General features: G+C 34.1%; 1 protein-coding gene across 1 annotated transcript in view; it reads right to left on the reverse strand.

Annotated features, from left to right (window-relative positions):
• Positions 1 to 23,305, reverse strand: part of LOC128215062 (fibrillin-1-like) — a 61,011-nt gene that overhangs the window by 7,698 nt on the left and 30,008 nt on the right. Inside the window, exons 45-81 of the mRNA XM_052921789.1 lie at positions 23,093 to 23,206; positions 22,317 to 22,430; positions 21,932 to 22,045; positions 20,016 to 20,129; positions 19,428 to 19,589; positions 18,960 to 19,133; positions 18,496 to 18,672; positions 18,199 to 18,318; positions 17,807 to 17,934; positions 17,367 to 17,690; positions 15,628 to 15,832; positions 14,285 to 14,547; positions 13,894 to 14,101; positions 13,120 to 13,365; positions 12,767 to 12,916; positions 11,348 to 11,539; positions 10,823 to 11,068; positions 10,490 to 10,703; positions 9,894 to 10,060; positions 9,449 to 9,610; positions 9,185 to 9,307; positions 8,900 to 9,025; positions 8,655 to 8,780; positions 8,362 to 8,475; positions 7,844 to 8,101; positions 6,687 to 6,809; positions 6,398 to 6,523; positions 5,526 to 5,651; positions 4,026 to 4,157; positions 3,498 to 3,575; positions 3,178 to 3,348; positions 2,858 to 2,977; positions 2,458 to 2,580; positions 2,195 to 2,326; positions 1,744 to 1,869; positions 270 to 527; positions 9 to 118 (exon numbers count right to left, since the gene is read on the reverse strand). Of these exons, the coding sequence (XP_052777749.1) occupies positions 9 to 118; positions 270 to 527; positions 1,744 to 1,869; positions 2,195 to 2,326; positions 2,458 to 2,580; positions 2,858 to 2,977; positions 3,178 to 3,348; positions 3,498 to 3,575; positions 4,026 to 4,157; positions 5,526 to 5,651; positions 6,398 to 6,523; positions 6,687 to 6,809; positions 7,844 to 8,101; positions 8,362 to 8,475; positions 8,655 to 8,780; positions 8,900 to 9,025; positions 9,185 to 9,307; positions 9,449 to 9,610; positions 9,894 to 10,060; positions 10,490 to 10,703; positions 10,823 to 11,068; positions 11,348 to 11,539; positions 12,767 to 12,916; positions 13,120 to 13,365; positions 13,894 to 14,101; positions 14,285 to 14,547; positions 15,628 to 15,832; positions 17,367 to 17,690; positions 17,807 to 17,934; positions 18,199 to 18,318; positions 18,496 to 18,672; positions 18,960 to 19,133; positions 19,428 to 19,589; positions 20,016 to 20,129; positions 21,932 to 22,045; positions 22,317 to 22,430; positions 23,093 to 23,206 (5,966 nt within the window). The remainder of the gene's footprint in view (positions 1 to 8; positions 119 to 269; positions 528 to 1,743; positions 1,870 to 2,194; positions 2,327 to 2,457; positions 2,581 to 2,857; positions 2,978 to 3,177; positions 3,349 to 3,497; positions 3,576 to 4,025; positions 4,158 to 5,525; positions 5,652 to 6,397; positions 6,524 to 6,686; positions 6,810 to 7,843; positions 8,102 to 8,361; positions 8,476 to 8,654; positions 8,781 to 8,899; positions 9,026 to 9,184; positions 9,308 to 9,448; positions 9,611 to 9,893; positions 10,061 to 10,489; positions 10,704 to 10,822; positions 11,069 to 11,347; positions 11,540 to 12,766; positions 12,917 to 13,119; positions 13,366 to 13,893; positions 14,102 to 14,284; positions 14,548 to 15,627; positions 15,833 to 17,366; positions 17,691 to 17,806; positions 17,935 to 18,198; positions 18,319 to 18,495; positions 18,673 to 18,959; positions 19,134 to 19,427; positions 19,590 to 20,015; positions 20,130 to 21,931; positions 22,046 to 22,316; positions 22,431 to 23,092; positions 23,207 to 23,305) is intronic.

A 23,305-nucleotide genomic window follows, 5' to 3' on the forward strand; every position in this document is an offset into this window, starting at 1 on the left:
GTACGAACCGTTCTGCAGTTGCATGTTCCATTTACATTGTTGCATGACAGCGAATTGTCTGTATTACAGTTGCCACAAGTAGATCCACAGTCTATTCCGAACGTGAATCTGTCGCAAGCTGATTTCAAATATTATCGGTCAATTAGTCAGTCTAGTTCAAAAGGTGAGTCAAAAAACAAGTTCAAGTGTTGTTCTATCATACGTTTATTTAAGTTTTGTAAGAAGGAACAGAGTACACTTTTTGCATTGAAATATATGCGGGTACTCACCGGTACATGTCTGCCCGGCTTTAACAAATCCTTGGTTACAGGAACAAACATATGAACCATCATTGTTGACACAGGTTGAGTTATGTGGACATATATCGATATCATTGTTGCACTCGTCAATGTCAACTGAACAATTATCTCCTTTCCAGCCGGAATTGCAGGTACATGAACCATTTGACAGATTACATGTTTCAGTATTTGCCTCAACGCAAGAGCATTGCAACTTACAGTTTGGTCCATATGTACCTTTCCTACAGTCTATAAAGAGAAAAACGCCACCAGTCAAACAATTGGTTGATTTGAGATAGATGTGTATGTAATAGATGTTATATATGTTAGTAATACATTCTACGAGATACTGTTTTCGTTTATTTTAAAAGGTTAATATTATGTTATGTTTTAAGTAAAAGAAACTCATTCCGAAATAAGTATCTACTTGACTGGGTAATCATGCTTATATAAACATTCATACAAATTAATAAATATACTCATGTCATGTGAGTACTAGTTTTGTGTTAAGGCATGGCACCAAAGACGAGCCTGTAAAGGTTACGGTTTTATCGTGTGATAAGATGTAAAAGCTACTGAGAACAGAAAAATACGAGTCCACAAATCTAACGTTTCCTAAAAGATTGAATTCGAACAACCGGACAATCGTATTCACCTACCATTAGCGGCTATTTCCATATATACGGAATCTAAACTGTCCGGTATGTGTTTTACTCAGATCCGTTAACAACATTATTAGTAACTGCCTCTCACCGTAGGCTATCGAAAATGATTTATAACATAACGGAAGCTCATCTTCTAAACATGTGTTCCTCTTTAACAAGAACTATTTTTGTTTCATAATAAAGGTACTTGTTCATAAACGTATAAATGTCTTCACAATATACCGTGTACTAAAATTGACTTTAGAGCCAAACATTGTCTGCTTTACATGCAAATGTGTGCCAAACCGATTTAACTTAATGATATACATCTATAAATATTTATACGTAACCGTAAATATTTATATATCGAAAACATACATTTGAATGTATGATGGTTTTACTTAAAGCTTACATGACTGTGTATCTCGGCCAGGTGCCAGTTATAACATCAAGCAGATGATGTATTTTACTTGTTTACTTTTTGCATGTTGTAAAACGGTTTTTAAAAATGCAATGAAAAATATGCACGTTAAGCGTCTTAGTCTTTGCTCCCTCGTTAGATACTATTTTCATACTTGATGTTGTGTTTTCTTCATAAAACTTTTTTTCTGTTTTTACAGTGCATAGGTCTTTTCCATTGCCATTTTGAGATTGTATTCTATACTTTTTGATGCCTGACTATTGCTTTATTGTTGTTGTACAAGTGTATGTTTTATATTATGTATTTTTCAAAACAAAATATTGCGCTTTTATTTACCTTATGCTAGGTAACAATGGTTTCTTGATTTTTTTTAACAAGATTCAAGTAATCGTATGAATACCTGTGCAGCTTATGCCGTCTTTCTCCAGAAAGTACCCATCCTCACAAGAGCACACGAATGAGCCAACTTTATTGTTGCACTTGCTTTTGCAGGGAGGGTTGTTGTTCATTTCACATTCATCGACGTCTGTTTATTAAAATGGATGAATTTTGAATGTGTCGGTTTACTTACCGAAACATATCAAACGAATTCCGAAAATGGTACAACGTCAATATCACATAAATAAATAAAATATACTGATCATAGTTATTTAATTAAGCATCAAACAAACAATATATATTAATTCAAATTATAACAGACAATGAATGCCTTTTAAAGTTTGGTAGCATATTTACGATTGTATATGGAAAGATCGGGTTTGAAGCGCAGAGCTTCTATCTTTAGACTTTTAAATATACTCGAATACGGGATGTATGTTACAACAACTAAAAAAACAAGACGCAATACACACCTTCACATTGACCTTTAGTTTTGTTCTCATAACCTTTTTTACAAATGCAATTCGCTCTTCCATCCAACATTATGCATGTTGCATTATTGTTTTCACAAACGGTAGTATTACCATCGCTGCACGCGTTTAATGCTATAAAACAATGAAATTTGGAGGAAAATATCAACTAATACAAGAGTTAAACTATGTTGCAAAATCACTGTTTTGTGGAAAATGAGGGGCAATGATCAAATTCTTATCTTGAAAAGAAGAAATTGTCTTACGGAGACACTTTTTCCTGTTAGTGAGGTCGAGTTTAAAGCCGGCACTGCATGTACATCGGTAGCTGCCGACAGTGTTTTCACAGCCTTGATCACATCCAGATCCGGAGTCACATTCGTTTATATCTACCGAGTCATGAGAGTACAACAATACATAATATTACATAGCATTACAACTTTTCATTCCTTAATGTATAATGGCACAAGTTTAGAGGAGAAAGATATATGAACATAATCCAAAATGTTTATTTTTTATATCAATATTATAAATAATAATCTTACATAAATGTCTGAATATAAAACACGAGGATCTGAAGTCATAGATCTACAATAACCAACACTATATATTATATAGCTTGTGTCGAAAATAAACAATGTCCATGGAGTTTGTTTTAGCACTTACCCGCGCAAGACGAATGTCTAAGCACAAAACCGTCAGAACATTCGCAGGAATAGCTCCCGAGTGTGTTATGACAGACCTGCTCACACACTGGTTTGTCTCTATTTGCGCATTCGTCAATATCTACGTTTGGTAAATAAAAGTTTGACAACCCGGGGTTCATGAGCAATAAATTCAACTGACTAACAAATATGGAACAGTGTATCATTATTATCAAAATATGATCATGTTTTTAAAGTAATGGCACTTCAATCGAACAATTGATCAATATAACCATAACATTATGTGCATTGTTTAGTTTAATACAGAATGTAAAAACTCACCTGAGCATGTGTTTGATACGTTTTGATATCCAGTTGAACATCTGCATTCAAACGTGCCCGGGGTGTTAACACAAGTGATGTTTCCAGTTGGGCAAACAGGGGTTGTTCTTTCACATTCATTAAGGTCAAGTTCACAGTTATCACCAGTCCATCCATCCTCACAAATGCAACCTATGGGCGATAATGATAAAAATAATATGCTTCAATTAGTATAACATGTTCCTGAGCATTCGATTCAATAAAATGTATGTAAGATATATTTACAGTAAATGCAAACTTAGTGAAATTGGTTATAGATTACGTTTTTCTAAAGGATTTACCTTTGATATGGTCGCACTTTCCATGAATACAGTAACACTGTGTGGCACAATCCAGACCGTAGTGAAATTCATCACAAACTACAAATTATTTAACGTGTTTCACGGGTTTTATTGTCAGATATAGTTTAAACATATTTATTTTACAACGATGAAACAAGTTATTACAACATTATATTAATCTCTCTCGTTGGCCCGATTTTGCGCGCGAGTGTGGTCTTGTGTTGTGTGGGAAACCGGAAAACCCGGAGAAAACCCACTTGTCCGGCTTGATGACCACAAACCAAACTCACATGCGCCCGAGCCGGGAATCAAACCAGGGTCGCCTAGGTGAGAAGCGAGTGCGCTAACCACTCCGCTAACCGGACAACCTTGTCAGATATAAAATGTGTTCTGTAGCTTACACAAGACCTATTTAACCATAATCTCAATTGAAGGGTTTCTAAGCTTTGTTGATTATATATAATGGAATATTACAATGAAATCTAATTAGGTTATTTTTAATGTTTCGAATAAATCTAGAGTTGTCACCTGTGCATGTATGTAGGTCATTTTCAAGTTTCATACCGATGGGGCATTTACATTGATAGGAACCTTTAGTGTTAAAACATGTAGCTCCACCACTACAGACATTTAACGCCGGGTCGCTGCATTCATCTTTATCTAAAATGTAATAATCACCAATGCTATACTAACCTAAAAGGACATGCTATTTTGAACAATGCATTTTTTAAGCATTTATCTTCGTTTTCATTGACAGGAAAAACAACCTTTTTTATTACTTGAAAACAATGTTTTTTTCTTGCATGGAAGAAATTTCATTTGATAAAAACTATTTTTTCCCTTATATCGTTTTCAATTATTGTTATTGTTAGAAGAAAAAAAACGTCTAGATAAGTGTGTTTAGAAATAACTATGGATTACATCACTCAAATACTTATGACAATGTCAAAATGATAATTTGTTAAACCGCACAAAAGCGTATTGCTGATTGGTTTAATGCGATAAAACATAAAGTACCACAGACAAAAAATGTCATTGTGAAAATGCACAGCCCCTTACTTATATAAAATGAGTTCCAAAAGACTTTTCCAACTTGCATATCTCACATGAGGCAAAAAAGGAGCTATACAAATAATATTACTGAGGTGAAAATATTTTATAAATAAATGACATGAAACTCAGAAATTATAAAGAAAATGTTAATACTTTAACCACAAAGCTTTTGAGCAATATTTATGAAAAAATTAAACTTGCAAAATTATAAAAAAAATATGCACAAAATAACAATCAGGAATATAAGTATAACATAACGGCATTACGTGCATTTGTTGGAACACCGCAGTTAAATAAGTCCACTCATTGCTTGAAATCATAATGGCTGTAAAAATATTAACTATAGCAAGACTTCTAATTCACATCTGTGTAACTGGTATAGCTAAACGTGGTTTGAAGTAAAAGACGTCCATATGGGCAGTACTTAAACGAATGTATATTCAAACTCAACTATGTATGACACGATGATTTCGTGTTTTTATTAATCAATTGTTTAAGCAATCAAAATCGATTGTGGATTTGAGTAAACGGGTGTTTTGTAGATATTCAACACTCGGATAACTTTGAGATATGCTTTAGAATATATTTATACGTTTAAAAAGTATAGCATTACATATTGAGTGTAAATGAACTGTGGTAACAAAGTATGTTTATGTTTTCTATCTGTTTGTATCTACTTCCATGTACTACAAAGCATGCTAAAATAATAAGTATTTTTATATTTTGTCAGTGCCATATGTTGTTAATGATGTCGAGCATTCTCTATTTGTTCTGTGACACATGTGCATTGTTTATTGTTAATATCTTAAGGTATAATGTTGCTATCTACCCTAAAACATATCATGTCATCAGATATATCCGAATTTGAAAGGATTCGAGCCAAATCAGTATTGTAGTTTTAAAACATTATATGCAGCGCTTAATATTAACAAAAGGCAAATAATCAAGAAGATATTTATATTAAGTAAAGCTCACCTGTGCAATTCTGTCCATTGTTGGCGATCTGATATCCTCGTTCGCACTGACATTTCGCTTTATTTGTTTCGACTACGCAGAAATGCTCACATTGAAGATTACTTATTTCAGCACATGGATTTTGAACTGTAGTGGTAAATTATTTTATCCCATTTTATTTTGAAGTAATGAGTCAATGTTGTTGTACTTTTACGAAGTAAATTAAATTAAATTTAAGATTATAAGCATCTTCCATGGCCGAGAGTGTAAGATAGGTTCATCCTGACCCGAGCCTATTGTGTTTTGCGGAAACGAGGTTTACCGTCCCGCAAAACACCCTGCGCGAGGGTTTTGATGAACCTATCTTATACGAGGGCATATGGTAAATGCTTTTTCTCCAACCTCTATTAAAAATAAATAAAAATGCATTTTTCACTAAACTCTTTTTGTACAAATAGTGACAATAAATGCGTATGGATATGTGATAATTCGTTGTTGTCATGGATATGCATGCAGTGATTGAGATTATCAATAGTCAAATCGAATTGTAAATAGTGCTGAGTGCAGCATTATTTCTTGAAAGGTGCGTGAAATCTTATTTATGGTGACATTTGAATCGAGAAATAATGAAATAGCATTTTAAATATTGCCACAAGACGAGATTTCCATGATGGTACAGACGACTGTCTTCAACAAGGGAGGTTATTACAATGTGATGACATTAAAAAGGGAGTTCCATACGGGCACTTGTTTTATGGGCAAGATATGAATTTCTAGCATAGTAATCTTTGGATCTACTTATCTGAGGTGGGAGAAATATGTATATGGATTCATGGGTAGAGGATGAATATATTTATACCTGAACAATTCAATAAACAAACATTAGTATTTACTTTCTACGCAACTGGTTCTGTCATCACGAAGTTTGTACCCAAAGTTGCAATAACATTGGAAGAATCCATTATTGTTTTCACAGAAATGTGCACAGTCCCCTTGGTTACCCTGGCATTCGTCTATATCTGAAATTTTCGTTCTCCCCATTAAGCAAATTTACTATCGTATATAAACATGATATGCGAATGCATTCATTGTAATAATTAAAAAATGTTCATTTGTGTAATTAATAGTAGGAAGACATTTAAGTTCATTAAATATAATTGTCGCGTCAATTGACAAACATACCTTCGCACGAGGTTCTGTTAACATTGATGTATCCTTCGTCGCAAGAACAAGTGTAACCGCCGATCGTGTTGCTGCATTTCTGGTCGCAATCATGATCGAGAGCATTTGCACACTCGTCTTTATCTAGTTTCGGTATCCAAAAAGAAGATTTTTACAACACAGCACCAGTTATTTCGAAGATGCTGTCCTTTTTAAACACGGCCGGCTCATAAAACATAAGAAACTAAAACTATCACAGAATATGAGTAATATTCCATCTTCACTATCTTCTTGCAGAAACAGGTATCACTCGAAGTGATGTATGCTTCTTGAATTATTTCTGTTGGTGAGATAAACTAGGCTTACGGTCATTAGTTCTACTATATAGAAAAAGGGACTATAAAATCTATGAAGGCATGCAGTTCTATAGATTACTTTTTAACGCATAACACAGCCTTTTTTCATATAGTTGACTGTACAGTTTGCTGTTACTGTAATAACAAATACCTCAAAAACCTTAAATTAAAGCTATGTAGATAAGTAAACGAAATAGTATAAAAATGTTTAAAACACCATAACACTAAAACACATGGACAACATAATGTTTCTTATGGAAAACTCGTCTCCCCAACAAGGTCAATAATGTGTATGGAGCTTGAAATTTATACCTCAAATACATATGGAGTAATGGAGAGAAGTCGACTTCTCCTAGTAAAGAAGAATTCTATAAATTAATGTCCATACAAAATATAGTGTTCCCAATGCACAGAACTTATCCTTAATACTGGCAATTCGTATGTGTATGAAGATTGAAGTAAATACCTCAATAAGTATGGCGTTATTGAGAGAAGTAAAACAAATACAAATAAACATAATCGAAGGGCAATAACTTAGAAAATACCAGTCACAAAAATGTTTCTTATGCACAGCACTTCTCCCAAACACAGGCAATCGTATATGAAGTTTGGAGTAATGAAGATAAGAGGAATTGTCCTTATGTCCCAGGACGGACAGCGGACTAGATGTTTCCTATTTTAAATTAGTATTATTAGAAAGATGATTTGTCATTTTGGCTCTTATCAGACAACATATTTATTCCAACATTACAACTAACCTTTAAGATCATGCAGCTAAAATGCAATTGATAAATTATTCCCTGATGTTAAATAATGTAATACCTTCACAAACGCCGTTCTTAAGTTCAAATCCATGTCGACAATTGCATTGAAATGATCCCTTTGTATTCAGACAAATTGCTCTTGGATTTTCGCATATTGTAGGGTTAAGTATGCATTCATTGATGTCTCCTGTACATATTTCGTTTTTGTAACCACTTTTGCACACGCATCCCTTGACTCTGTCACAGTACTCTGTACCCTCCTCATAGCAATTACACGTTTCCGAGCAATCAGTACCCCAGGTTCCAAATGGGCATTCTTTAATCGAAGCAATATATTAAAATAACACATTACATTGTACATAACTACAATTGCATGTTTCATTCGATACAAATTCTAAAACATATTGACAATTTTGCACTGACATTTCATATGTATTGTAATGAGCTTTACATAATGAGCATATCTTAATTACATACAAGTTAATGCATTTAAAACAATACTATATAATAATAAATAATTCAGTTCAATATAAAAAGGACACATTGCTCTTTTGCTTATCTTGGCATATCGCATACCTTGACATGCTCCATCATCTTGCAGAGAATATCCAGGAAGACAGGAACATTCGAACCCTCCGTCAACGTTTTTACAGATCTGATTACAAACACTTCGTTGGCATTCGTCTATGTCTATAATATTGTTTAGTTTATACACATCATACATCATACATTTCATACTTCACCAAACATGATTTATATCAAGAAATATACCCTTTTTACTTATACAGTATTTGCCTGAACTTCATCGAATGGTCAAATTATGACAAATATCGATGACGTCTTAGAATAAAAGAGATCTTCAGTCTTACCTTTGCAAAGTATTGATGTCTCATTAAATTCAAACCCTTTATGACAAAGACAACCGACACTATCGTCCTTTAAAAAACAAACTGCCGATTCCGGACAAGTGTCGTTTTCACAATTGTTTTCTGGATCTATAAATATGATATCAAATAAGTATTTAAATACTTCAATTCGTATATGGTTCTTCAAATACAAATCAGCGCAACATGAATTGTTATGGTGTAACAAAATTACGTGTTGAAGTCAAAACCTGGAATGCAGCTATCATTTAAGGCGTCGAATATAAACCCTTCGAAGCAGGTGCAATTGTATCCGCCTTCTGTGTTGATGCATTTCTGTGTACAATCATCAAGCGCCTCGTCACACTCGTTAATATCTATATAAGGATTCGATTGTAAATTTCTAATATTTGAATGATCATAAGCAGTGTATAACAATGACCTGGTTTATTGTGTTCCATGCTAATACTTCAGACTTGTTTACTCAGTTTATCTAGCATTATTTACATATATTATTAATATCATACACATCTTACCTTTACAGCGAGTGGTGTTTGAAGAAACAATGCGAAAACCAGAGTTACAACTACATGTGTAGCTTCCTTGTGTGTTTGTACACATTTGTTCACATGGAAACGTTTCATTGCATTCGTCAACATCTGAAGTTTGAAAATATTTTAAATTCATAATGTTTTATGTTCTTACATTACGAATTCCGATGGTTTTATGTTTTCTACTTAACGACTTGACCAGTATATAACTATCAAAACAAACACGAAATATGCAAAATATATATATACCTTGGCATTTATCGCCATCCTCTCGTAGTCCGTTTGGACATGGACCGCACAAATACGAGGTGTTCAAAGCAGTTTGATTGTAGACATTCAAACTGAAGCATTGTTGGCCGTCCAGACAAGGTTCAGATTTGCAGCCATCTTTCACAAACTCACAAGTAGGACCTTAAAACCAATGTAAATTATACATGTTACCATAGTTTCATGCATCTGTAACAAATGCAAACAATTCGTATAAAACGTTAAAATGGCCTTCTCGGTTGGGCGTGACCTGTTGATATCAGTTATGTTTTGTTCGACATTTGTAACCAGCCCATTATCAACTATAATCATTATTTTTGCAGAAAATATGAATTTTATATATTTCAACTTAAAAACACTGCAATGGTTGAATCATTTTAAATCCCATTTTATGATTTTTACAATTGGATTAAGCGTTTCAACTGACCTTCATGCTGCGCATCACAGTCACATTTTGCAAATTTAAACATGTTTGTTGACCTCGGATCAGGTCTTTCTTCTCTTGAACATCGACCGTGAACGCTACAGTTGCATAGCAGTATCTTAACAGTTAATTCTTTTGATTTATTTGTAGCAGTGTTGACAGCAGTAAGCCTGAAATTTTATTAATATTGTATATAAACAGAACATCATCAACAAGAAATCGGAACCACGATCATATTGCACGCTATTATGCGTTCTTATACTGAAAATAAAATTGCTATTTAAACGGAAATGGACTCTGCAGAAGCGCTGTAGGAGTAAAGCATTGAGTATACAGTTGAATCTAGATGGGCAAACATCAGAAATAAAACACCTAAACTATCCTGATTAGATGCACAAGGTTCAGTTCACAAAGTTACTTTAGAGTCATTAACAACGTCATAAACAGGTAAGACAGACTCCTCATGCATATATTTTTTATTTATTTATAAATGTTGGGTTCATATCCTTTGAAATGTCAGCGAAATAAACGTTCCCTGGAGAGATACTACAGTGTCTGTGTATTCATCTGTTTAAAAACATATTCAAGTTATTTCTTACCTTATATCTGATGGATTAGAATCATCTTTCACAGTTATAACAACTTCTCGTATCACACCAGTCTTTTGTAATGAAGTATTCGCCACACCAAAGGTATCTTTGAAGTCCACCTCTACCGCTGGGTCATCGCTAACCGTTATACTGCATGTAGCTGGCTCGTCAACAGTTACAAATAGAATTTCTGTGCACCCTTTAAGTTCTGGTGTTCTCCTTTCTGAAAATAAATCACCGTCGTTTATGCTTTAAGTTCTCTTATGTTTACCTCGTTCGTTACTTGATCTATAATACGAAGATATCTAACTCAGGTGTAAGTACAAGTATATATTGATATACCTATTTCAGTCCTTTGTATCTTTTGCTTTTTGTCATCGCTTAAAGTTTGCTTGGCTATCCTTTCATCCGTGAATATGTAGTCAAAAACACACTGTACATTGTCTTCCCCGCCACATATATCAAATGCTTGTGTTTTTAAATCATCATCTTGAAACTCATCCAAAAAATAGGGAATGTAACTGGCATTGTGAAAATCCGAATGACCCGTTCCATTTCTATATTCAAAGTACGAATCATCAATTTCCCCTAAAACGATAAAGACCGTGTAGTTTTATATTATATTAAACATGAACTTGAATATATAATGGTCAATTCTGAGGTAAAAAATAAAAGGACTCTACAATGATGCAAAGGCGTTTACAAGATTAGTTATTGTTTTAAAATTCCTTCAAAGGTGGGCATATATTTTTGTATAAATAACTAGACATGGATTGACTTTATACGTTTTTATTTTATTTCACTGTTGTCTCACGTTTAAGGTGGGATGAAACATATAGCATAAAAAGGCGAAACAAAGTTACTCACAGAGACTTGCATAAGCAAATATTTCCCTGTCCCTCTTTGGAAAGAAGTAAGTTCCGTTTGGGAAAATGAAATCATTGGAGGAGTTGCCATCACAATTTCCAAGCAGCCCTAACGGTTTTCCTTCATACTCTTTCGGAACGAATACGTTGAGAGTAAGCATTTCGGCAGCGAAAGTGATGTTTAGAGAAACACCTGAATGAAAAAAAGAAAAACCTCCTTTGCTACGCTTTTGCGAAAGCAACGACGGAAAACGTTTAAAAATCAGCCTTTAAAATGTAGCATTTGATGTTCAATTTAATTATTATTTAAATTTGAATTCATTACTATTTTTGTTTTTACCCCCGGACGTTTTTACAGAGATTTACTATAATCTACTATAATCTCAAAAGGTAGTAATACTGTGTTTATGCACATTTCTTTCAAATTTAAATAGGTATCCTTCATAAGAACCATTGTTTTCGACATTTGTTCATCCTTTTTGGAATAATAAAACAATAGTATTAATCGTGGTAGATGTTATGCGGGAGTAAGAGTGCATCTTTAAGCAATTAATTACAAAGATGATGCGTGTTGTATGCGTCTTCAATGGAACTACAGCGTCGAGACCAGAGGCCTCTTACATAATGACATGTTTGTTTAAAGGCATATGTATCCACGCCTAATCATAAACATCAAAATATTCATAACCAAGATTGTAAATTTAAATATGAATTTATGTATCATATGCTCCACTTTGTTTCCGGTTTAATATAGCCATCACGAACTTAACTGTATTACACATGTGTAATATAACATTAATATATCTCTTCGCCTATTTGTGATCAAATAAATTGGCAAATATAATAGTTTAATTTATGATCAAGATTTTTTGGAATATCGTAATTCATTTACGTCTAAATGATAAAAGCTTTATTTTTCGTCTTGATTTCGTAAAAAATATCTAAAAGACGGTCGACACTTAATGTATTGAAACTGGGATATGAAGTCACATTTAACAATACAGCAAATTTCGTTCAAAGTACAGTTTTCTTGTTGTAATTCTTGGAAGACATCTGAGTATGTATACTTCTTATAAACATACTAAAAACGATCGGATGAATATTTGGTTTTCAATTATTCCAGGAATTATATTTCTGCAATACATGAAGCGCATTGCTTTGTGGTATTTGGCTCATCACTAGAGCAGTTTTAACAGGTAGGTCGTTTTTGGAAAAAGCAGGTTATAAAAAGATCTGACACTCGTCATCATATAAAACACACAAAGGCTTGCTTACTTACATGTTTCCTGAACTCGTTGAATAAAATTGTGTATTATATGTCGAGTAGTGACATATTATATATTTAAATGTTACAACTTTGACTCGGTCAGCGAATAATGGCAATATGTTCTAACAATGAAAATTAACATTCACTACATACCGCTGTGAGGAAAAAGCACAACCATTGCATCCCCGGATTTTTGTATCACAATACCGGTAGCAGTATAGGAAAACTCCTTTTTACCATTTCCGTTTTTCGATGTTTTATACTTTTTTGTTATATCTGCCTTGTTTGCAAAAATCGTTATATCTGAAAGGAAAAAATGCTATATATTTCACTATTACTTATACCGTTCATTCTTCATTATTTAAGATGGGGGTGCGATGCCAGTAGACTATTCCTATTGATAACTGTTTTTTTCGCTGTTGTTGCATTTGAATATTATAGTAAATGAGTAAATATTAATAAAGCCTCTTTTGTCAATTATACGTCAGGAATATGATTCAAATTACCATCTTTTGCGTCGTTCAACTCAATAAATAGTCTTGCCCCAGTTTCGTTTTCAGAAGCTGCAAAGGCCGTGAAGATAGTTGCAGACGACAATGTACCGTCTGCTTTTAAAGGTCTAGATGTGCGTCCTTGAATTTCTAAAGTGACATTTTCGGTGGCCAGGCGTAAAAGAGTGAACTCTCCAAGACCATTGTAAGTATAATCCATGTTGTCAAGGGTTCGTATATGTGGATCTCCCCAACAAAGGCCTATAAATAAATAATAACGATAAGAAAGGAACAGATAAAAACGGAAAACTGTGTTTTGACATTATGATTAATAATATCTGTCATGTGTTCCCGTTCCGGAGAGAAAAATCCGACCCGCGGGCACCTGCGTTGCCAGGTACCAATAAGCGCGTGCGATGATGTTTACTGACGTCATGACGCGCAGTAATTTGTATTCATTGCATACGTCAATAAGTTTCTTCGATATCAAGTCTTTTAATGGTTATTTTGTTTTGTTATGAAGATATATTTTTGTTAAGTTAATGTGTATGGCACTCTTTATTGAAATCTCATAATTAAAGTTACTTAAAATATATAATAGAAGAAATAAAAAGTATGACGTCACAGCGCGTGACTCATCTGGCATGGGGGGATGCCAGATGGAATTTTCCAGCACGGCTGACGTCACCGGAAATGCCAATCCGGTGTTCTAGATTAATATTTAAAGACATCTATGGCATTGCATTGCATTATTTTAATGAAATATATATTTGGCACTAACAACCGTACCTAAATCATACCACGACGATGGGTAGCAGTCCCCAATAGGATGTAGCTCATAGTATTTGTCGCAGAAGTTGGAATTTTCACAGCACCATTCTTTCGGGTTAACATCAAACATAGCATTATTGCGTGGTGAGTTATTCGAATGTGCAATTATCAGCCCACCTGCCTTCGGCATGTCCTCCACGATCAAACCATCCTCATAACAACATTGCTGGTATAAATGATACATTATAAAGTAAAAACGATTATTCCCATTGAAAATGAACAGATAACCGTCAAGCATAACAATGCCTTGTTAAGCATAGTACAATTGCTTACAATGAATCAGATATTTGGTTCTATGGTTTTAAATGAAACTATTTCCAATCAAATTTTTTTGAAAAGAACTACGTACCTTCCCATGTTCTCCAAAGTTACTCGCTGGCCACATGTAATAGCAAGACAATCCGTTTGAATTTGTTTCACTCCTCCACCACCACCATGGATCATATGTTAGAGTCTTTAAATCACAAGGGCATCTTGGCATAGTAATAAATATATCATTGAGACTGTTCTTTAAGTGTTCGTATTTTCGGTACCAAGTTATGCAGTCAACGGCGTAGTTATTGATTAACATGTTCTCGTCTGTAAGTCTTTTCAAAATAAGTCCAGATACACCTGAAACAAAGTTATTTCTATGTGTTTCAGGCTTAAACTGTATTTCGATAGAAATAAAGGTATCAAATTGTTAAACAATTAGTTGGTTGGGGATGTCTTGTGACCTATACTCAATTCGATTTTTTTTAAAGATGTGTATGTGTAGATAAATAATTTGCTAAATTGTTTTAAGAAATTAAAAATGATATTGCAAATGATATCTTTGAAATACAGAACAAACATACAGCTCCAATCCCTTATCTTTCATGTTTTGTTTGGCCAAACATTTGGCATTTAAAGGGGCTATCACCGTATGATAAAATAGCGAAATAAAAAATGTCAAAAACTGACTTAAACTTCGTATCGATGAGTACACTGCATTGAATCTTACTTACTGAAGTACCACATAGTTTACAATTAATTTATTTTTCGCAGTGTTTTCGTATATTGAATTAAAAAGATTACTAGGTATGTCTATCTAGTAGAATTCATTCGTATGCGTTATTGGCTAGTCGATGTTATCACGTGATATTACCAAGTTAGGTATATATCTAAAATATCCCAACGGCTTAAGGTCAGCCTTCGTAGCACAATGGATACAACACTGAACTGCAATTTTGGGGACAACGGCTCGAACCCGGTCGCCCAATGGATTTTTCTTATTACATTTTCGTATTTTTTACAATCAAAGAGTAAAGCATTTTTTTTTAAATAATGGTCCTGGGAATCGTTACAGGAAAAACTTGTTGGTGCCAATCTGGTGTATAGTACCTTTAAGAGATTACTAAATGACACCAAAGTAAGATGGTGTCTCAATACTATTAACATTATCGTCAATGGATTGATTTAATTCAAGCTATATTTTACATCGGCAACCGTGACAGCATCGATGTTTTACCAAAGATTTTAGTTTGGATTGAAGTGACCAGATTATTACCTGGGTAACGCAACTGAAACTCAGGTTTATGCAGACTATATAGCATATCTATTGATTTTTTAATAACAAATCTATGGTTTTCCAATTTTGAAATTGGTTTAGAATGTGTATATGTACTTAATGGCATTCAATATAAAGACAAATAGTATAACTGTAATACTGACCTTCCGTTACAGCATTTGTATCCATTCTGAGAGAATATTGTGTAAATGAGTAAGTGTTCAAGTATGTTGAATTTCTAATTGAATATCCGATGAGAATTTCTGGATTATGATCAGGCGTTGTCCAATTCATATGAGCATATTCATAAATGTACATAGCATATGTATGGACTCCGTCTGTAACAAGAACCAGCTGAAATGTCGCTTCCTGAAGAATTAAAATTACTATCGTCAACTTTATAAGAAATAGTTCGTAATTTTTAACAATTACAATCCATTATACAATTTAAGAAAAAAAAACGATTTCAATGTATTTATTTTAGGGATGGCAACGAGTACCCGAGTACTCGAGTACTCGATCGAACGTCCGAGTACTCGAGTACCAAATCACTACTCGAGTAGTCGGAAAAAATTCTATAAAAATCACAAAATACACGATTTACAGACGAAGTAACAGATCTGGTTAGTTGCCAAGAGGACAATTTACGGTCCCTCTAATCCCCGCTGTGTACACAGTTTACCCTCATAAATTAGTTGAGAGTCGCAAATTGTCAACCAAGGGCCCCAATTTCCAATTAGCACTGATGTCAATTAGCGAAGTTTTGATAGCGGAACTTTGACCTACACAATTCTATAGTTTACCATTTAGAGACCTTTCACCAAACAATGGACGCTAACGAGCGAACGAGTAGTGATGGTTACGAGCATTGATTTCTTAATGGGCGTATTTTAACTATTTTGCAATGTTTATCACAGTTGATTGGTTAATATCTTAAATCAAGAATTATGAATATTAATGAGGTAAACAATAGTATGAAGTATTTCGTTCATTATTTTTATGTATGTTATTAATTTTCGTTCATTGTAATTCTGATTGATGTTCATTATAAATCTCGACTATCTAGACGCTCGAACAAAATCCGGGTTTAATCTGAACTTAGTTTAGTTGCCACTAAACCGGGTTTATGTTTAAACTTTTTGCTACTGAGCATGTTTCTGTAGCTTTTTGCATATATATTTAACTTTCCAGCTTCAATGTAGCTAATTTGAATTGCATTCTTAATTAAAATCATATAAGTGAAATGAGAAAGACAAAGTTAAAAGCATAAACAGCATTTGTTTTCCTGTTAAAGTACTTAATAAAAGTATGATTTAAAGATGAAAATGACCAATAATACGACCAACGCACAATATACGCCATGAACGATACATGTATACACGATCTTGTCTTTCCCCAAAACGAATTCATTTTTTCCGAGTAATCGAGTACCCGAGTACTCGACCGAAAGATTGTCCGAGTACTCGAGTACCAATTTAACTACTCGTTGCCATCCCTAATTTATTTTTAATAACTATTTCGCACAAGTATTAGGGATCACCTACATGGAACATTTAATTGGTTATATTCGTTAATTCCATTACCGATCAGTAGAATGATAGTAATTTAAATAAACGTCTATTTGGATGTTTTTAATTGTACATGTTTAATAAAAATAAATCATTTTAATAACACCATTTTAGGTTAACTTAAATGTTGGTTATTCGAATACCCGAAATAAGTAGTTAGATATGTTTATCTCATTTAATTGTGAATACTTTCAATTGAGACATGTATCCATTTTCGGCAAATTTCATTTTATTTATCAAAGATTGTAAGCTTGTGAGACAGAAACATGTCGTAAAAATATGTCGTAAAATACAAATAACAAGTACACCTTACTCTGTTATAAACTGTGATTTACCTTGTCTTTAGAGAACGTTGTCTGTCGAGGTCGTGCTTTTGACCATGTCACAAAAAGTACAGAGCTTGCATTAAAAGAAGATTGCTTTAATCCTTCAAGATTCTCAACAATATCTTCTACCAATTTTACTTGTGGTGATGAAATATTTGGATAGCTATTAAGTAAATCATGATATCGGTAGAAAACCCCTCCATCCGATGGATTGAATTGATCAATATCTCCGTAATAAGGTGCGATAATTAAATGGTCTTTAATCGATTCAAGCGACTGTGGCGACGGCTTGGAATATTTCTCTCCTAAACTGACCAGCCCATTAGAGCAAACCTGAAAAGTAATAAGTTTAATGAGCATAGAATGGCGACTATGATGCAATATTTGAGTCCAAAACACAACAATATATTAAGGTAATAGATTATTAATATAAATTAACATTTACTTACGAAAGCTTGCTTGTGCATCTCGCCAAGCAAAGGGATGCCAAGAGGGAAAATAATTGCTTCGCTGCATACATCGTTTTCATTTGCTAGTGTTTCGTCCCCTGCCGCCGCTCCATAATCGAAAAGATACACTGGAAAAATGTTTTATAAAAGTTTGTTTCTATCTGATATAATGTAGTAAACAAAATAAATTAAACATTAGTGGCATAAAAAATCAAGATAAAGGCATTTTTATTCGTACAAACTTTTCTGATTTGTAAAAGCCCTAAAGGCTGGAGTATCAGTTAGTCTCTTTAACATTGTAGATGTCAATATTAATCGTTTCAACCTAAAAAATGAGTTTTGATTCGTCGGTAAAATACTCAACACATAAAATGTTTTATGAAAAAGCATACTTGTGTCACATCTATCTGCATCTTCATTGTACAGTTTATCGCATATACAAACATCGGCTTTACACGTTGCCCCGTGTGTGACACATTCCTCATCATCAGCGCAAGCAGAACCATAATTAGCTGTGGGAAGTTCGTGAATCAAAAACAAATTAAACATTACAAGTTCAAATTGGTTGCTTCAATGAAACTGGTTCGTTCAATATTCGGGTAAACAATCTTCGAGAAAATGCGGGTAGAGTTTAGCTTTAACATAGTTTACTACTTATAAATTGCGACATCTCAGAGATTAATGTTTACCTTTAGCTTCACATTCCGGTGTAGTTCCATTCCACGTCTTGTTTGCTTGACAGATCAAGAAACTCTTCCCATTAAGGTAATAGCTATCATCGCACGTGAAGACGGCGGTCGATCCATACTTATTTGCATTCGTTAGATCCATCTTACCATGTGCCGGTGGTGACAAAATACCACATTCTGTAACAAATAATGTGTTGTTAGGTTTCTGAAATGGTCATAAATACTTTTCATGATCTTTATATCGGAGAAATAACGAACACAAACAACTCCGGATAAATCATGTCCTCTTATTCAACAATAATCATTAATTCATAAAATGTTTTACTAGATGACTGTATATACATTATAAAAGGCTGAGTGTGTGCCTCGCCATTTGCGTTTACTAAAAAAAAACATCTGAATTATTTCAATATAAATATTGTTTTTAACATGATATCGATATTACAATTGCAATCCCGGTATACCGTTAATGACACATGTTGAGGTTATATTCCATTCTCCAGAGGCTTCACAACGTATGATTCCAGTGCCGTTTAAGGTGAAGCCATCATTGCAAGCAAGACGAAGATACGTTCCATAGTTAGATGCTGTATTAGTTCCGTTCGTTGTCGCAAAAGGTGTGACGGGTTCTTCGCATTCTGAAAGAAATGCAATGTGTCACGATACTTTATTTCATTTATTGAACATATTCGATTGTGATTGTTTTGCAGACTTTACACACTGTATAAGTTAAAAATACTATATTAAAAAATCTAGCCTACCACGCTTTTTGCTTAGTATCCATTCTTACACAAAATAAAAATGATGAATTAAAAATACCAGTAAATTTTACTAAACCAATGGAAAAATCATATAACATTTATAAAAACATGTTCAATCCTTACGGTCTTTGAAGAACACGTTTCTTGAGGTATTTCGGCGACAAAACATACCATTAATGACACAATCAGAAGTGATGTTCCAGCCTCCCTCTCCCTCACAATAAATGTGTCCAGTCCCATGTAAAGTATATCCAACATCACAGGTAAGATCGCTGACCGTTGCATCTTCTGTAGGATGTGTTGTTCCGCCAGGTGTCACAAGTTCGCCACAGTCTTTTAATTAGCATTATTGAATACAGTAAAAAGTTCCAATGTTTATGACAAATAATAATGAAATCTGGGTGTTAGATACTATAATAAGCTATGGTAAATCATATCATTACAGTTCTAAGGGGTTCACCCTTACGTTAGTCTAGTTGATAACTATACATTATTATCACAAGTTCTCTACAGTCAGTTGAAATGGAATTTAGTTTATTCAAGTTAATTCGATATAGCAAAGTAAAGTATCCCAATGTTTAAGATAAATATTTGGGCGTTAATTACTAGAGCATACAACCGTAAATTACATCATTATATTTATAGATAACCATGCTAACACAAGTCTTATTGACAGGGTGTCAACAGTTTAGAACTGGACATTATTACTTTAAGATAACATTATAATAATTTTAACGTAAACTGAAAAAAAACTCTTACCTATTGCGCAATCGTATCCAGTATAACCATGCGAACAGCTGCATTCGTAATGATTAACATAGTCAATACACGAACCACTGTTTCTACATGGACCTGATTGGCATTCATCGACATCTGTTCAAATAAAGTAGTTTCCAATGAACTGCACTATGTAACTGATTCACATAGTATCCCGTTATATACAGCCACAAATGCGGATCTTTACTCGTTATTGTAATTATTGCCAGTTCCATTGTTTTTTCTTAATGGTATGTCAACTCACAATTACTATACTAATGTATAATAATTACAAAAAATGGAAACAACATGGACAAGCTCAGCAGCCAGAAATATTTGCAAAGACCGTGTTTAAAACAACAATACCTATGTGAAAAACTACAGAAACAAGCTCTGCAGCCAAAAGTTTAAACAAAAACCCCGTTTAATGACACTGGGTAAACGCCAAAGACAGCAACATAGGACACAACAACAAAACAAAATCACAAACAGGAAACATGGAACAACAGCACAGAACTCCACAGACAGCACAGTGCATATATACAATATAAAAACAAGATATGCCCCGGACAAAACTTTAAGCATGAAAATTAACAAAGGGCAATAACTCTAAACATATAGATGCAAGAGTCACGGTTTTTGTGCACTGCACTTTCCCTCAATTAGATATACCTACGGAAGAAGTTTCAGGTTGATACCTCTTATAGTTTACGAGATATGCCACGGACAAAACCTAAGCAAGAAAATTAACAAAGGGCAGTAACTCTAAAATATGGCAGCAAGAGTTACTGTTATTGTGCACTGCACTTGCTCTCCATAAGATCTATCTACATATGAAGTTTCAAGTTGATAACTCATATATTCTACAAGATATGCCCCGGACAAAATTTTAAGCAGGAAAAATAACAAAGGGCAATAACTCTAAAAATATGGAAGCAAGAGCAACAGTTCTTGTGCACTGCACTTGCCCTCAATTAGATCTATCTTCATATGAAATTTCAAGTTGATACCACTAATAGTTTAGGAAATATTTCCCGGACAAGCAAAAATGGGACGCGGACGCCGCCGCCGCCGCCACCGACGCCGCCACCGACGCCGCCGCCGCCGACGCCGCCGCCGCCGACAAAAGTAACCCCTATATGTCGTCTTTTCAGGCGACACAAAAACTAGGTATGTTTATCAAGGGTTGTTAGGAACCACCTTGGAACGGTCAATAAAATGTAAATTAACTGTGGGTTTGAACCAGTTTACGTGCGCAAACATCACTCTTATTCTAACAATCCTAAATAAAAACGTAAAAGGTAATTCCAGACAGAAACTGGGGGGGGGGGATAAGTAAATCTCTATTTAACCTCACATTAAAAATGTATCAATAATTGCGAAACAAGACAAATAAGCATATTTGGAAAATAGCATCACCTTGACGATATTTCAAAACAAAGTAAAACTAACCATATGAACTGATAAACCAACGTCATGTTCTCAATGAACAGATGTAGACAATAACATGCAAACGAATGAACAAAGCTGGAGGAACATGCCAACTCCTCAAAGGTACAATACAAGGACATATATCCGACAAAGCTCGCCTTAGTAAATTTTAAGTTAAAATGTATGTGTTCATACAGTCGTATAGTCATGGTATCATTCTAAAAAGCAGTCGATTAAATTAATCAAAATGCCAAACAATCGCATTAACCTGTTCCACAAAAATCTCCAGTGTATCTAGAAGAGCAGTTGATGTGGTAAATATTGATTAATTCTTCGCACGGGAATGTACGGACTGACCATGGAAATCGATGACTTTTCCGTAATTACAATATAATAATACATGTAAAAAAGTCAGGACCAGGTAAATATTCTCGAACAATAAAGGATTAGTATAATCTCAAACAAGCATTCTCATTAGCATTTTTTACCTGTTTCGCAGATATTCCCAGTATAGCCAGGCGAGCAGATGCAGTTGTAATCATTGATTAGGTCTTCACAAGAACCGTCGTTTAGACAAGGATCTGGGTCGCACTCGTTTATTTCTGAAACAATCCGAGTAGCATTTTCTTATCTCCACTAGTACAGTTGCAGTAGAAGCAACATCTGCATTATCACCCATTAATTCTTCAATAAGTATATAACAAAATAGCCATGTTATCAATAAAATCTGTCGGAATTGGTCTGTATCTTTTTGCTTTCAAATTCGTAGAAGAATATATAATATATGCTATCTGTTCCGTTCATTGGTTACAAACATTAGTATGATCTCAAGCTGTGTAACAAATAGGAAGGTTCTCTATTTCCATAGTGCACCTGATTCACACAGCGTTCCATTATATCCAGCAACACATGAGCAAGTGAATTCATTGATGGCATCATTGCAGGTTCCATTGTTTGCACACGGATCGGACTCGCACTCGTCAATTTCTATAGAAATATAGTTACACTTATTGTTGTTTTGGGTTTGTTTTTAAAAATCAGAAATACAAAATAAAATATCAAAAATCGTTACACTTTAATTCATTTTCAATGTCCTTGATAAGCGCCATTTATTTGGATGGTTAACAATCGCTGAATCGAATATAATCATTATCGCTGTTCCACATATACAAATATTATCGGCATATATCACAACATTCGCATATCCTCTTAAATGATATATTCACAAACAAGTGAATATGAGCGTCTTATAACAAAAGTGTAAAAAAACAAGTGTTCTATTAATCTATGTTAATAGACTTTGTTCGTGTTTTCGGTATGTTCAGCCAACTCGGGATATTATTAGAGTCCGATAAAACAGATTGCAAAAAAAATAAAATATGCATGTTGTTCAATTTAAATTTTCTTTCTAATCTTCCAACACTATCCTATTTGGATGGCATTGCCATTTCGGTAACTAAAATCAATCATTCTGAAAAGACGCGTCAAACATGATTTCGTACAGTTTGCCTGCCCATTTACATGTCCTGAAAACAAGAAAGCATGAACACTAACTGACAGATCCTTTTCCGAATCTAAAATTCAATGATGAACATTTTTATAGATTCAGGAGACCAAAACTAGACAAGATCTATCTCTCTAACATTTACCTGTTTCGCAGATATTCCCAGTATAGCCAGGCGAGCAGATGCAGTTGTATTCATTGATTAGGTCTTCACAAGAACCGTCGTTTAGACAAGGATCTGGGTCGCACTCGTTTATTTCTGAAACAATCCGAGTAGCATTTCCTTAACTCTACTAGTACAGTTGCAGTAGAAGCAACATCTGCATTATCACCCATTAATTCTTCAATAAATATATAA

Source organism: Mya arenaria, chromosome 13 (genome assembly GCF_026914265.1).
Source record: "Mya arenaria isolate MELC-2E11 chromosome 13, ASM2691426v1".
In the NCBI taxonomy this organism is placed as follows: Eukaryota; Metazoa; Mollusca; class Bivalvia; order Myida; family Myidae; genus Mya; species Mya arenaria.